General features: G+C 28.9%; 1 protein-coding gene across 2 annotated transcripts in view; it reads right to left on the bottom strand.

The window, feature by feature from the left end:
- Positions 1-11677, bottom strand: part of LOC123012722 (T-box transcription factor TBX20-like) — a 40548-nt gene extending 28871 nt beyond the window's left edge. For both annotated transcript variants that reach the window (XM_044410817.1, XM_044410816.1), the window contains exon 1: positions 11192-11677. In XM_044410817.1, coding sequence (XP_044266752.1) covers positions 11192-11321 — 130 coding nt within the window. In that variant the 5' untranslated portion in view covers positions 11322-11677. The remainder of the gene's footprint in view (positions 1-11191) is intronic.
- Between the last annotated feature and the right edge of the window lie 4382 nt (positions 11678-16059).

Consider the following 16059-nt stretch of genomic DNA (forward strand, 5'->3'; position numbering starts at 1 on the left):
AAAAGTCGGAAGTATTTTCTATAACGCAACCCTTTGCATGGAAATAAAGCCTTACGAACATAAATCGTCGTCTTAGCTGGGAAAAAAACAACTTATAATTTTGTCGTGCCGGCGAATGGTAACATATGCGAGAAAAATTAAAAGTTACTTTATTTGGAAGCACATGAAATACTGAAAAGTGGCACGTAAGGGAATTACTTTTCACGTTATGTGTGGGCATTTCCGGAACCAAAATTGCCAGCAAATATACAGGCTGTTCCAGCTAAACCCCACATTAAAAGTGTTGCGAATTTTGACATTGGATTGCAACAGCAAGAATCAATAATGGAGAATCAAAGTTACTCAAATTTAGATTAAAATGCAATTAATTTGTATTTACGAAAAGAATAACATAATTGTGAATAAAAACTTGTTTAGTCAGTGAGAAATATTTCCATGACAAACTATACGAAAAAACTATAGATAGTAGTGAATTTCTCGCTTTGTAATAAAAGTCAAGACTTGATACAGATCGATGTAGAATTAAATTTTCGCCCATTTAGTTTTTAGTAAAGAAAAAATTTAAGCCGTTTATTTGAAAAATTCAGTTATGGGTATTTGAAGTTTCCCAAACATAACCTTAAATTTGAAGATTTGTTAATTTTTTTTTGACTACTAGCTGTAAAAGATACTATTATTTAGTTTATTGAGAGATTGTGAAGTTGTTTTTTTCTCCTAGTAGTCAATAATCATTTTCATTATAGACGAAGGGCTATAATGTATTAGAGGTGGGTAAATGCCGATGTTGGAGGGTATTACATGATACAAATATGTATTTCTAGAATATTATTATTGAAAACTATTATCATCGCAAGTACTAACGGAAGTATTTCTAGATGAAAGTAATTCAAAATTAAATAAAAACATCAAAATGACCACAACTCTAATACTTCTGTTTATGTCAAAACTGTCAAAACAACAAATTATTTCTTGTTAAAATACAATCGATAGTGGGGCAAATTTTAACACTTTTTCTCTTTTATTTGCAGTCTCTTTGTTATTTTAACAAATATTTCATATAACCTCATTTACAATAAAAGGAGAATAATACTTCCAGTTTAAGTTTTATCGTTGTATTTCTGGGTAATAAATATGCTAGTAGTAAAAAAAATATTATATAAAACACAGTAGAGAAGATTTTTATAGCCTCGAATTTATTATTTCCCTTGATGCTGTGCATAAATAGCTTAGCTATAAAAAAAATCTCTTTTTTTCTACCTTGTGATATAATACACTCATTTAATTTTAAATAATTAAAAATGGCAAAGTTATCGATTTTACAAGAAGGTGCAAATCTAAAGAATTTCAAAAAAGTCTGAATATTTGAAAAACTGTTATTAGTTAGGTATAGAAAAGAGTGATAAAAAACTCCCTCTAATTCAAACACCCTGTGTAATCTAAATTCTAAATAAATGTTGATTATTGGAAATAATGAAACCTTTTGTTGTGCGCATTGGTTCGGCATTGTGTAGTTAATTGCAGTATGAATCGCAGTTGGAAAGACTTGGTGTTATTATTATAAAAGGCAGCAATTTTGTCATCACTCTCATCAAGGCAAAATACATAGAACGAGCGGAAGCAGAGAAAGGTCCAACCACCTAATGTTCACAACAACAATGGTTCCAACGATAATCGCGATGAGATGTTATCAGAAGATAAGAGGATCATGCATGTAATGACACTGTAAATTATATCCAACTTAATGCTCACTGCTTACAAAAACCCACAATTACAGAATGTTTGCCATGCGGCACCTTTGCGCCAGTTTTGCTAAATTCTCTTATTATATTTTAGTTTAAGTACAAAGAGTAATTAGAAAAATTTGAGTGCGGATAATGTCTTCACGGTATGAAACTTTTAACGTTTAGTTCATATGACAACTGATATAATTAGCGGAAACATTATACGAAGCAGACAAAGTTGGTAACAAAGTAATTAAGATATTATAAAAAATATTCTAGAGCTTGTAGATGTAAGACAAGAAGACACAATGTTCATCTTTAATTTTTTTATTTTTAGCCAATTTATACAGGGTGTGTCAGAACTCGGGCCCTAGAGAAAAATTTCAAGTAAGCTAAGATACCCGGACAATAGAAAAAATGTTCAAAAAATTTTGTCAATTATTTTTTGACATTTGACATTTATTTATATCTATTTAATGATACTGGTCTTGTATATACGTTTTTTTTATAATTATTTAGTAAAGGTACAAAAATGTTGTCAATAAAAGCCACAAATAACATTAAACAGAGTTAAATTGAGGATACAGCTTTCTTCTAATAGCCTGTAGCAAAAAAACTTGGAAAATTAGTTTTCCAACAGAAATAAAGTGAAATAAAGAGTCAAAGTGCAAAATTTAAATTCTCATAAATTCGAAATTGTTATAGATAATTTTTTTTAACATTTTTACCATATTTCTTGAATCTTACCTTACAATAGCATTTTTCTCTGGGGTGCAAATTTTGGCGTACTCTGTATACCTACAGTTATCAAACACGAAATAGTCCTACACTACAGGTATACTTAATAATAACAACTGTGTTAATGTCTTTAAGTGAAAATAAAAATACCAGTATAGGTAATGAGCATCTTTCGATTAATTATCTGCTGTAAGAACTTGTTTGAAACTATTTTTCTCTTGCTATACATTCAAGCGGCAATTAGCAAGTCTCAAAGTCAACTGCAATTACCATTTGTAGTTAATAGAATATACAGTAAGTAGATAAGTAATGTAATTGCAGCTTTAATGAAGTTATTTTAGGTTTGATAAAAATTTCTACAAATATGTGTACATACTCGTACTTCCTTACGAACTAAAAAAAAATTAAAATAAAAATAAACATAAACTACCGAGCAGCTCACAAAATATAAAATACCTTTTACAACAATATAAATATATAATAAAACTGATCTTGTTTTGAGCGTATCAGTTAGTTACAGAATAAAATATACACTAGGTGAAAAAAAGTATAGAACTAAAAGAAATTTAAAGTGGTATAAAACTTGTAATTGTGTTTTGAGAATAAAATTTTGTTCGTTTTTAAGTTATGCGATTTTTTCTGTCAAAATGGTAACTTATATAAAAATTGTTTTCGATAAAAATTGAATAAAATATAGATTATTGCAAGTAATCTTTAAATCATAGTCTTTGTAAAAAAAAGTTTTATACTTAGTACATTGCCATTTAAAAAAAATAAAAATTAAATTAAATTATACAGAACTCAAAAAGAAATGAAAATTACTAAATATTTTATTTTTGATAAAACGTCATAAAAATTAAGATCTTAAGCCAAAAACGTTTGGTTTTATACTTTTTATTCATCCTGTATACAGCGTGCGCCAGAACTCGCGCCCCAGAGAAAAATGCCATCCATGCAAGGTAAGATACCAGGAACATGAGAAAAATGTTAAAAAAAAATATCTATAAAAATTTAGAAGTTAAATTTTGCACTTTGACTATTCATTTCTGTTGGAAAAATAATTTTCCAAGTTTTTTTGCTACAGGCATTTAGAAGAGGAAACAAGGAAACTGTATTTGAAATTGTGACTCTGTTTAATGTTATTTGTGGCTTTTATAGACATTTTTTTTTACTTTTACTAAATAATTATAAAAAAGAACATATACAAGATCATCAGTATCATTAATTAATAGACATAAAAAATGTCAAATATCAAAAAATAAATGTCAACATTTTTTGACAGATCGAATTTTTTAAACATTTTTTTCATATTCCTGGTATCTTATCTTACTTGAAATTTTTCTCTGAGGCGCGAGTTTTGGCACAAGTTTTGGCACACCCTGTATAGTCTCTAACAGATTTAAAATATGAAATCTTCTAAATACCTTATGCTTATTGTAACTAACCCATAAAATCGGGATAGAGAACCGGCGTTTTTGGAAGTGTAAAAACCATAACTATAATTTTTAAAATTAGTTGAATTTAACTGCTAATTTAGATTTAACTAATATCTACAAAACTAAAAAAATTGAAGCTGGTTTCAGAAAAACTGTATAGAGTCCAACGATCAATAATGCAAAAAGTGGCATCAGAATACGGAAACTTTTAAGTGAAAAAAAAATAAAAAGGAAAAAAAAGAAACAATGCCTATTGCCTAGCCATCTTTCCCGAATAGAAAAGACGACCAAAGATACTTATGTATAAATATGTTTTGTTTTTTGTTAATGTGTTAAAATATAATGAATGTTTCTGTTTTTAATTCTATTAATTCTTTAATTGAAATTGCACAATAAATACCACTTTTTTGAACTCGTATTGTGCTATTATTTAATAAAATTAATTAAATAAAAAAAAACAACAGAAACATTCCAAGTTTTTTAAATTGTCATTAAGATGTTGGCGTTTAGATTTGGAATACTAGCACTGAAAATAGAGATGTATTAGAATAAAAGTGGTTGACGACAGTTCGCATTATGTGTCATTCTCTACACCATTTTGCAACCAACTAAATTGGTTATAACAAACTTAAATAGTGTTTAAAATTGTTCCATTCACGGTGAACAATGGCCGATTATAATATAATAGTTCTGGGCTTACAATAGGTGCCTACCGTATTGATTAATACATTATAAAATAATTGACCTAGAAGTATTCTAAAATATAATACAGTATTTCTTTTCTTTGAAACAAATACCTCTAAATTTGTTTATTGATAAACGATGAGGTGTCCAATCTCCTGTCAGTCTAATTTTTTATGGGCAAGTCAAGAGAATAAAAAATAATGGTGTTAATAGAAACCTGTGCAAAATCAACATCGTGGACAGTTTTCCCACAGCGATTCCTGTCGATAAATAAATCAAACTCGATCCGTTAAAGTAATTTGTGAGACTTAATTATGTTGTATTAGACCCAGCATCTTATATGGAATGTTCCACTTATCGGCATTTCTAGCATTACACATGTCAATTTCAAAGTTACTCAATATCGCTTTAAGTCGGGTGTGGTCCGTTCTATCTGATCAATTATTGTCACTATTGTTGATTTACTTCTTAAGGTCGACTGCGGTTGTTAAGCTTTACCTGTTTGACTTCAACAATGAAAGAAATCGCCTTATTCCAAGCCACATTTTGGCAGTTTAACCTAATCAATTATAATAATGTTGAGAAATTTATTGCCCAATTATCAATTTTCAAATTAATTATAAAAAACCCCAAAATAATTAATTAAATACTGTTCCGTTTAAATGAAACACATGAATATAATACAAATTATATGGAGTTAAGTACTTTTCACATTACCGCCATTGATAAAAACTTAACTTATGCACATATCTAATTAATAAGTTGATGCTTTTCAATTTGAGCCTGTGAATCCTCCACATTAAAACTGAATTACAGCGGACTCTAGCGGGAGTTTTTAACACAATTATATTTGTTTTATTTAATTTACAAATTATTCCGCTAAACAATTAAAAGTTTGCCGTGTCAAACCACCTCTGGGAGATCCATTTAAATTACCGTAAGCATGAAAAATGTAATGTTATCTGAAATCTCAATCATAATTACATTTTGATGAAAGTTGGCCTTTGTGTAATTGACTGTGACCATTAATAATACCTTACAATCTGCATACCTCAAAACCAGATCATTGGTTATAACTTAAAAGAATATTAAATAAGGCGACTGGGTTTTAACTTTTTTCAATACTTAAAATATGTGTATTTCTGACGAATGAATTTAGATTTAAACAGTTTTAACAGTTGATATTTTATCAAAGTATTGAACACAATTTTCAATTTATTCTAATCATTTTAAGATTTCTATTGGCAATAACCGTGGCGCTCCTAACAGCACACGTTAACCTAATTTTGAATTTGACGACAACTTTGAGCTTAAATTTATATGTGATCCATCTTGGTATCAATTTATTTAAATCATATATTTTTATATTAAATAAATTGCAAAATTTTTACAACAAAATTATGTACTCATAAAATTTGTAGTTTGGAACATTGAAAAACTTAGTTTGGGGTACAATTTAAGATTAAAAAACAAGCAAGTAAGCTTTTTGAAGAAAAAGTGTCACAAGCAATACAAAATACCGCACCTTCTTACTAATACAGGGCGCTCAAAAATGCCACACCAACTCAATGAAAAGTGATAGAGAACTGTTTATAAAGATAAAAATAATTAAAAAATTATATCTATTAAAATTATTGGTAAAGCACATATTCAACAGTAAAATTTTATTTTTCTTGAAATTTTAGTACCAGTTTTCTGTGGAATTTACATTTTTATCATGACGACAGCTAATATTTTTACACAGTTTTGTTATACCTGTTGTGATGTTATAAGTTATAACTTTTTACTAAATAAATAATTAAAAAAATAATTTAAACCTGTTAGATACATATACTGAAAGCAGATGAAAACAATTAACCATCGTTGCTGTATGAAACGATTACTTGAAATAAAATAAAAACTTGATGAGAAAATAATGTGAATTAAAGAAGTTAAAATAAATTTGTTGCTTTAGGTTTTCTAATATGTTCTAATATGTAATATATACAGGGTGATTCAAAGATGTCGGACCAACTCTTAAATGGTGAACATAAAAATTAGTTCAGATTTTTGTTACAAACTTTAAAAAAAACAACACTGTCAATTTTGATATTAGCGTCTCAGTTTTTTTGTTTTCGATGTTGTTACATTTAATTTATTCTTGAATTTGCTAGTTACTTAAATGTTTTTTACACCATAAGCCATAAATTGGTGATTTTTTCAACAGGTATTTGTTCAGTCTTACAAGATCTGTTAAAAGGTTTAACTGTATCCATACTTTTAGCGACCCTGTATTTTTTTTCATACAATACTTATCTATTTCAAATATTTGAAGTATATGACTCATTGATTGTGTTAAAAGTACACAGCGATGACCACTCATTGACACCCAATATTAAATTAGACCCTTGATAGTTAAATTAATGTACGAATTGCATGTTCAAAGAGTAAACATTTGTGACAAATAATCATTGGATAAAATTAGTGGTTAATTTAGAAATGCATTAAGTAGAGTGGCGCTAAAAGAAAGACATATTTCATACGATCGTGTTCTCTAAATAATACCTACAAGTGAATTTCTTGTGTTTTTAAGCACATTCTTAAATTATATAAATCATGACGGCTTTAAAAAAAAACAAAAATGAACTTTTGAGAAAAACAAGGAAAAGTGGAGTTTCGTGATTAACAATTTAATATTTAATGGTTCAGGATCGAAATCACAACCCTTTTAACGACGCTGTTTACAGTGTATCGCATTACTGCTACTTATAGGCCATTTAATGACATAAAATCTTAATGGAGCACTGAAACGTTTGCTTTTTCTTTCCATATTTTGTAATTTTCAGCACAACATTAAAACGACTCTTCAACACCCGCATAAAAATATTTATCCAATGTTAAAGCGACGAAAGGTGATTGAAAGTATTAATTAAAGTTTTCATAATTTATTGTACACAGAAGCAAAGTTCAAAGAGAAAAGAACCATAAACAAAATCAGTGTTTAAAAGCAACAAAATTAAAGGGTATTTTTATAGTCACAGCATATAACACTAACGATCGTTATCGTGCTAATGATCTGTTACAAACATCGAATAGTTTTAGCTAAAAGTCGTATACTAAATTTGCATATTTAACTAGTGGTGCGTGAAAATATTTACCCAATTAAATGTCCAATTGTTTATTTCATTCAGCCTGTAAATTGTTCAACAAACGTGGAAATTTTCACAAAACCAAACAATCAAAGATGCTGTGAGGGCATATCATCGCATATTTTATGAGGATAAATCTGTCAGTTTGTTTTAATATAACGTATAAATGGGTTTAATACTTTATCGAAATTGGCGCAGTTCTGCTATAAATAATACTTTAATTAGCAGACGGATTTAGGCGAAAGGATTCAATGGATCCTTTTAAGTTTAAGAAAATATACTACAAGAAAACTGTACGTTTAAATTTTACAGAGATCAAAAACATTACTAAAGAAATTACAAAGTTGATGTATTATTAACGAAAGCAATTTCGTGGGAAACTCCTGAGCCAATAAATAAATAATTAATCTTACTTTGTGATCACAAACATTAGAAAAATATTGCCGGCTTTTATATGAACCATCAATTAATTGATCACGCTTTGGATTTTTTGTATCACCCGTAGACATCTAAGTCTAAATATCAAAGGTAATTTCTCTGTGTTTGGAACATAATTTTAAACAAAAATCTGCAACTTTTTTATTTTTTTAAAACTAGAAATCGACGTATAAATACATAATAAGCAAATGTCAGATAATTTAGTTATAACGATGATTGATTATATTGATAAATTAGGCCAATAACAAATATTGCCACATGAGTACTCTAATTTATGCAAGTTTATATTGAAGTTTTATTATCATTGGTACAATAATCGATCTTCTATGACAAACGATCACTGAAAGTTGCTTATTTTTTTACGCATAATGGTAGATATATTTACCAATAAACCAAGAGCTGCTGGAAGAAGACTGTCTGTCATCACTTCAAATAAATCTACTATATTTTATTATAAAAAAAACATTTGAGTAAATCAGTATTTTAATAAATAATAAATTACTAAATACCCAACACTGACTTTGTGTTTTTTACATACCTAGGTACAATGTTTTTTATACAATTTTCAATTAGTGTGCATAATTATTAACAATTAAATTTAAATTAAATTTAACAATTTGAATTAAAAAAAAAGACTTTTAGAACAAAGTTAGAATAAAACACATTATTCCTACATAACCGGATAAAATGATTTAATACTTTCTATAGAAATATAATATTTTTCTGTAAAATACCAATATTATCCAATTTTCAAGTAGTGTTATCTCTTTACAAAAAAATTTAGCTTTTTTTATAGGTACAAAGTGTTTAGAAATGTGTGATCAAGTCGCCTATTCCGATTCAATGTGCCACCTAGTCTAACTGTTCAATTGTTTCTGCATACTGTCATTTCGGTCAAATTTTCTTATTAAAAGTTATGCTTTTTCCCAAACTTTTCATTTTTTTTCTAAATTAATTACATAATTAAATGACAGTAAAATGTCAAAACTGTTATGTTATCTCTCTTAACAGCACAAGTATTGTTATTAAAGGTCCCTTAATGCAATCGTTTGCGAAGTGGTTATTGCTATGGATAACATCTTAGGATAAAATAAACTAAAATTAACTAAATAAGCTTATACAGGGTGATTCAGATAAGATAATGAACCCGACGTTTTGGCGATGCAACCCAAAAAACAAATTTCATTTACGTTTTGATCTAATTTTAATTAAGATTTGCATTTGCAATCCAAGTTATATTATGTTGCTCTGACAGTGCAATTTATGATTTATAAAAAAAAAACTGTTTGTATATCTTTAATGTTTAATTCTTTCATACATTGTTGTATTGGGTTTACACCGTAAACGCGAGAGAACTGAATGGCACTAATGATCGTTCTCTGCACTGATGTCAGAGTGACATAAGATGATAACTTGGATTCAACTTGCCAATCCCAATTTAAATTGGATCAAAGGCGTAAATGGAATTTGTTTTTGGGTTGCATCGCCAAATCGTCAGGTTCATTATCTTATCTGAATCGCCCTGTATAGGGTGAATATAAAGTATATGGCACCAAGCGGTTTTTTTAATCGATTGCATCCAGAAAATAATAATTAATATAAATTAAACTAATATCAAAAAGGTAATCGTATTTTGAAAACAAAATTTTGTTTTGTTTTTGAGTTATGCGATTTTTTTTGTCAAAATTGTAATTTATGTATTTTTTTTTAATTAAATATAAAGTACATAGTTGTAATCTTTAGATCATAACCTTCATGAAAAAAAATTGGTTTTATAGTGCTCAAAAACAAACAAAAATTTGAAAAATTTTATTTTTGATAATTCATCACAATTTTATAGTACTTTATTGTTCATCAGATAATTTTTCCAAAAAATAAATAGTTTAAGCAAAAAATGTTTGGTTCCATACTTTTTATTCACCTGGTATAAAAATAATCGGTATCTTGTTTACAAGACTTTAAAAAGTATGAAAAGTATGTTTATTTGAGTTAAAGCAAAGTAAAATTTTGCAATTCTCTGTTTATTTATTTAACAACGTTCTAATATTTAAAGATGTCAGGCACGTATTAATGAACCTATGAGGTTCAAATTTTCAGTTTTTTGAAATTAAAATATTTTCAAAAAACTACGTAATAATTGTGAAACAAGCAGTCCTAAAATCGACGAAATAATTAATCCATGGTCTCGAGTGTAGACTTTTTTCCATTAATAGGTAAATGACAATCTATTCGTATAAGTACAGTTAATAAAATAATAAAAACATATATATTTCACAGCATATAAGTTCGAAAATGAATCCCATGAAAGTATGCAGTTGAAAAAGCTGTTTCAACACGTTTAACATTAGAAGGCTTCTTAAAAAAATGTTAGAACAAATAGGTTATCTATGAGCCCTTTTGTATTGACGTTTTTATAATTCTCTTTTCTGCGTTAGGTAAATATTGGTCTCCATTTACCAGTAACATAATTAGACAGTACCTACTGAGAAAGGAAAGAAACTATAAGTTTTGTAATTTATTTCACCTCAAAAAATGCAGTTGCTTCTTAAATTTACAATAGTGATTCTAATTCTTATATTTGTATTTAAGAATTTTTTTACGACATATAATTGACAGAACAACAATTTTTTATAAGTTAGATATTTAATTTAATTAATTCAGTGTATGAGAAGTACCTAAGGTTTTAAATTACATGTTTTTATTTTCATTTTCAATTAGATATGTTTTTTATTTTATTTATAATAATTAACTACTTTTTTTGATTGATTATTAGAATCAGACATACTCGTATTGACCGATAAAACCTTATCTGATACACTCTGTATAATACAAATAAGTAGTTAGTTTGTGTAGTGGAATATATTAGATTTGCTTAAGCTTATTACAATTATTATTTCGACTATACCTATTTGACTACTATTATAGTTTCCTCTGTTTTTTTTCCTATTGAATCAAATTTATAAATGACAAGGGAATTGTATTGTTGTTATTGGGTATAATACTCGTACAATAAAAGTGAGGAGAAAATGTTAATATGCATTCTTACCAAGAGGCGAGATGGAATCCGGCGGATCGCGTTCCCTACATCTAGTCCGGGGCACCCTCCCATGCCTCGACATGATAGCAGCAATGCTAAAGTCCGTGGCGCAGGGCCTCATGGTGCAGTTATCCTCCATCACCTCGTCGACCACATCACCACAGTGTCAGGTCAGGTCAGGTCAAGTCACAAAACCAGTAAACTCAAACACGTGAATGAGCAAACGTCGCCGCTACGACCGGGGGCGGCGTGACCGTCGTCTACATGTCATTTTAGGCACTTCCGTGTACTTTCACTAGATGTGAGGCAGTTTTCGCGCCGGCACAGAAGCAAGCTGTTTTGACAGAATGAATATTTAGATCCTTTTGACTCACATTTAACAAGATTACTTTGATATGCAGCGAAAGCATTCAGATTGGTTGCTCCCACTTCAAGAGGCGTTCCTCACTTTGCTCGCTGTAATTGATTATCAACGGCGCTCCGTTGTCTACAGCGACGCTGTTCAACGCCGACTGACCACTCCGTCGAGACGTTATCAAAGGAATGTGCCATTTTTTCGACGATTCTCCCCTCTGTCCTCGTTGATGACAACTCGCGACCGGCTTTGTTTTTACCTCCCCGATTGCACCTGGGCGGGCTGTATAACCTGCACTATCCGAGCCTTTCTTCTTCTCTGCTGCTTGATCAGACGAATTACGCGGGGTGGGAAGCAAGATGACACGCCCCAGGGAGGCGCCTACGACATGGCGACGCCTATCAACGAAGCTGGCCGATTGTTTTGGTGAACCCTTCTGATGCTTGCTTACCTGTACTACTTTAGGGACTAACGAAAATTATTTTCTCATCATTTTCACCCGCTATTACTACCTACTAGGTCAAAGGTTTCAACGCTTACTAAACGTCAACATCTTCAACAAAATTCATTCTATAAACACATTTAACACTTTTTTTATTTAAATAGATTTAACCAAGTCACGAGAATCGTACATTAAAGCCTTTACTATATTTTTAACAAACGTCGGACTTAACCTAAAATATTATTTTCATTATCGTTCCTCTAGATACATAATGTGAAAATTAACCTCAAAATTTTCAATAAATTCATGTTTTTTATAAAATTTCGCTGACGATCATGAAAAATGTTTTTCTATACACGTGCGCAGTCTTATTTTTCAAGTCTTCGACCTCCATTGCTTCGTGTCGCAAAATTCGGTCTCAGAAAAATAATTTCACAGCGCACTTGTATCGAAAATAAGTATTTTGTAAATAAGTAGGTATATCTATCTACATAGATAATTTAAAAGTATAGTTTTAGGTAATTAAAAACAGGGACATTATTTTAGAAGTTTAAAAAAATAAATAAAGAGCAAATTACAATATAGGTGATTTAAAGTAAAAATAATAGCAAATTAAAAATTAATTAATTAATTAATTAATTAATACCTACTGTTTCAATTGACAACCTAAAATTTCACTTAAAATTTTTGCGTCATTTTTACCATTGAATAACTAATTATAGCACTTTCAAAAGCTTGTTTTTTTTCATTCTTAATTTGCTTTGTATATAATTCTGCCAGATTTTCGCATCAGTTAACAGAAAACTTTTAAAAATGCCAAAAAATCTTCAGAAATTTCTTTTCTTTAGTTTAATAGCAAAATTATTGTGGTGAGACAACAATTTTTTTTAAACATATTTTAATTAAATCGAATAAAAAACTTTTCTTTTACTAGGTAAGTATGTAGGTTTAAAGTTTCCTGTTAACATAAGCAACAATAGTAGGCATATTAGAAAATAAATGTTACAAACACTCTCATTGTGTTACAGTGTACGAATAAATTATGTGAGTGTTTGTAACACCTGTTTTTATTTAAACCAAGTATTTTTAAAATTTGCCTTAACTTGTTTTTTAATATGTATACTATTTTTGTATTGAGCGTCATTTAAATAAATTTTTATTATACAGGGTGAGTCTTAACTTATACGCATAAATTTAGGGAAGGATCGTGTTTGTCCAATAATAATGAATAGTGAAAAAACGTTTTAGTAAAAGTTTTTTTTTTAGTTACCGAAATTAAATCAAAATTCAACTTTCAAATTTAAAAATAAAACCAAAATTATCATTATTTGGCCGAGCTCCGTATACTGGTAGACATCATCAACTTTTTTAATTTGACATTTAATAGTGACAATAAAAAAAAAGTTATGATAGATAACGAGTAAAATGCAAAATAAACTTTTTTTTCTTATGAAGATACCAACATCAATATTAGGTATACCTAAATAAATAGAACAATAAGTCCAAAAATCAAGTAATACAAAATTTAGTTGTTTGAATTTCGCTTTATAATTATATGACATTTGTCATACTGAATTGCCTTGAATTGGTGATATTGTGAAATGCTCAGTAATTGCTAGGACGGAAGAAAGAATGCTGGTCAGACAGCTTGCCCATAGTGCTATAAAATAAACAAAAAAAATTGTACCTACTTTTAAAATAATTTTATTAAATCTTTATCTAAAATAAATTATTAAGTTTAATGTTGCAAAATTATATTGACTTGCATTCGAATTACAACAGTTCTGGGAAGTGGAGGTGTCGCAACCTAGTTTACAAAAAAAAACTGTCCTATTTATTTATGTCTATTACTGTACCTAAATTTTCGATTTTTTCTATTTTTTTTTAAACTTTACTTATAACTTTAAACCTATACCTAGTATATGCAGCTAGTGATAGCAAAGGTATAAAATGTTGCCAAAAAGCAGTGTTACAAAGTTGCATTTTGTGCAACTGATTTTAGTTACACACAATGGTCATTGTGACACCGAAATAGAAAAAAATATTTTTCGACTTTTTGTGCCAGGATACTGAATAAATCTACCTAGAATAGTTATTTTTTCAACGAGTTTAAGTGTAAATTGGACGCTTTATTACACGAGTGAACTTTTAAACCACGACGAATGTTAACGAGTAATCCACGAGGTGGAATAAATGAACCGATTTTCACGAAGACGAGTTGAATATAACATTTTATTCTTCGAATTAGACACAACAAGATTTAAAATTGCTTTAAATCTGTTAAAAATAATCTGAGGTTTCGAATTGAGAAATGCCAAAACTTCCTTACACGGGAGAAAAAGCGTAAATTTTGATTTACATAACAGAAGTATAAAGTTGTACTTTTACTCCATGGCTCATTCCGAAAAACATTTGTCACTTTTTTGACATTTGTAAATAAATTTTTGGATCCATCTGAAAACTTTTGTGAATAAAAATATTTACAGTTTATTTCACGAACAGAATATACTTATTGTTGCCCTCTTGAAAGCGCGCTGTTTAAATAGGTACCTAGTAGTTTATCATTAGTGCATTTTTTACAGTTGGTTTCAAACCAAAACACAAAAATGCACTCTCTATGCATGCGTCAGTAAAAAGTTTGAAAGAATCAGAGTTTATTTAATTTTTAGAATTGAGTTCAAAACATAAAATAGAACATTGTTTAATGTTTATAATCTTGAATTGAATTAATTTTGAAGTTAAAAACTCGAAATTTCGTAGTATTCTTAAATTTGTTAAACGTTTAGCTTTGCCACATAAAGTGTCACTTTTACCTCTAATAATTAAATAACATAATCTACTATTTCTACTTTAAATTTTACAACAAAGATCAATTGGGCATATAGTAATGTAAAGTAATTTTTTGTATACAATAGCTATTTTACAAACTTCTTTGAACTCCCAAAATGAGTCTTTTTCAGACTCAATAAAATAGTAGGCAAAATAGTTATTTTGGATACTACAGTACCTAAAAAACAGTTGTTCCGAAAGAAAAAAAACGCTCTAGTTATACCTACTATGGTGATTAAAATTCGAGAAATTTTTGCTCTGATACGATTAATTATAAATAATACCTAAAAGGTGTGAATGTGTTTTTGGAAGCTTTAACAAAAAAATGCTGTTTGTAACACGTACCTAAAACGTTTTTGCAGGCTCATCTACTATTACATTAGACTCGGCGTCGCCTCGTCTGGAAACAGCAACGATTCGTCTGAAAAACTATTTTTTACGTACTTGTAACAAAAATAACTACTTATGTAGGTACTAAAAACAAAAAAAAACTTAATAATCAATATTCTAAGTCAATTAGTAGCAAATAAAATTAATATTTGTTTTTATAACAGGTCCAAAACAATAGTATATAAAACGTAAAACCAAAACAAGATCTGCTTAAAAGCAATCAACATTATAGTACCAAATTTTATTTTTAATTAGCTCATTAGTTTAAACAATAAGTAATTTCATTTACCGACATACTGGCACTATATTTTACTTAACAATCTTATTCATTTGTTAAAGTAAGAAATAAAATTATTAAACAATTATTACTTGATTGAAAAAACAATTTCGTTTTTAATAGACAAATAAAAAAAATAAGATTTACTCATATTTTGTGTGTCGTTATTTGCCCTCACATTTTTTATAATTGTCATTAATTTTAACTCTTGTATTCTTTATTGAAAAGCAGTTGAGTAAGTAAAATGTTTAGTTATTTTGTAAAATCAGAAATTGAGTCAAGTCGTCATATCGGAAATAGCAGGCAGACTCGTGGTGGACACCAGAACTTTACTGCATTTCACGGTTGGAAAGGTTTTTATTTATGAATCCAATAAAATCAGGAGGATGTATAGCTGTTACATGATCAACTGTTTTATGAGGCTTTGTCTCCCTTTTGCGCTAGTTCAGTAAAATAAGATTTGCTTCGGTCACATCCTCACATTCTGCGTGGACGTGGTCTACTCATCTTCAATTTTATTTCGGATTCGAAACAAAAGCTGATATTTTATTTCTGGGCAAATTAGCTACGTCTAAACCAGTAGT

Source organism: Tribolium madens, unplaced genomic scaffold (assembly GCF_015345945.1).
Source record: "Tribolium madens isolate multiple individuals breed KSU strain unplaced genomic scaffold, Tmad_KSU_1.1 Scaffold_96;HRSCAF=242;Tcas5.2_LG5, whole genome shotgun sequence".
In the NCBI taxonomy this organism is placed as follows: Eukaryota; Metazoa; Arthropoda; class Insecta; order Coleoptera; family Tenebrionidae; genus Tribolium; species Tribolium madens.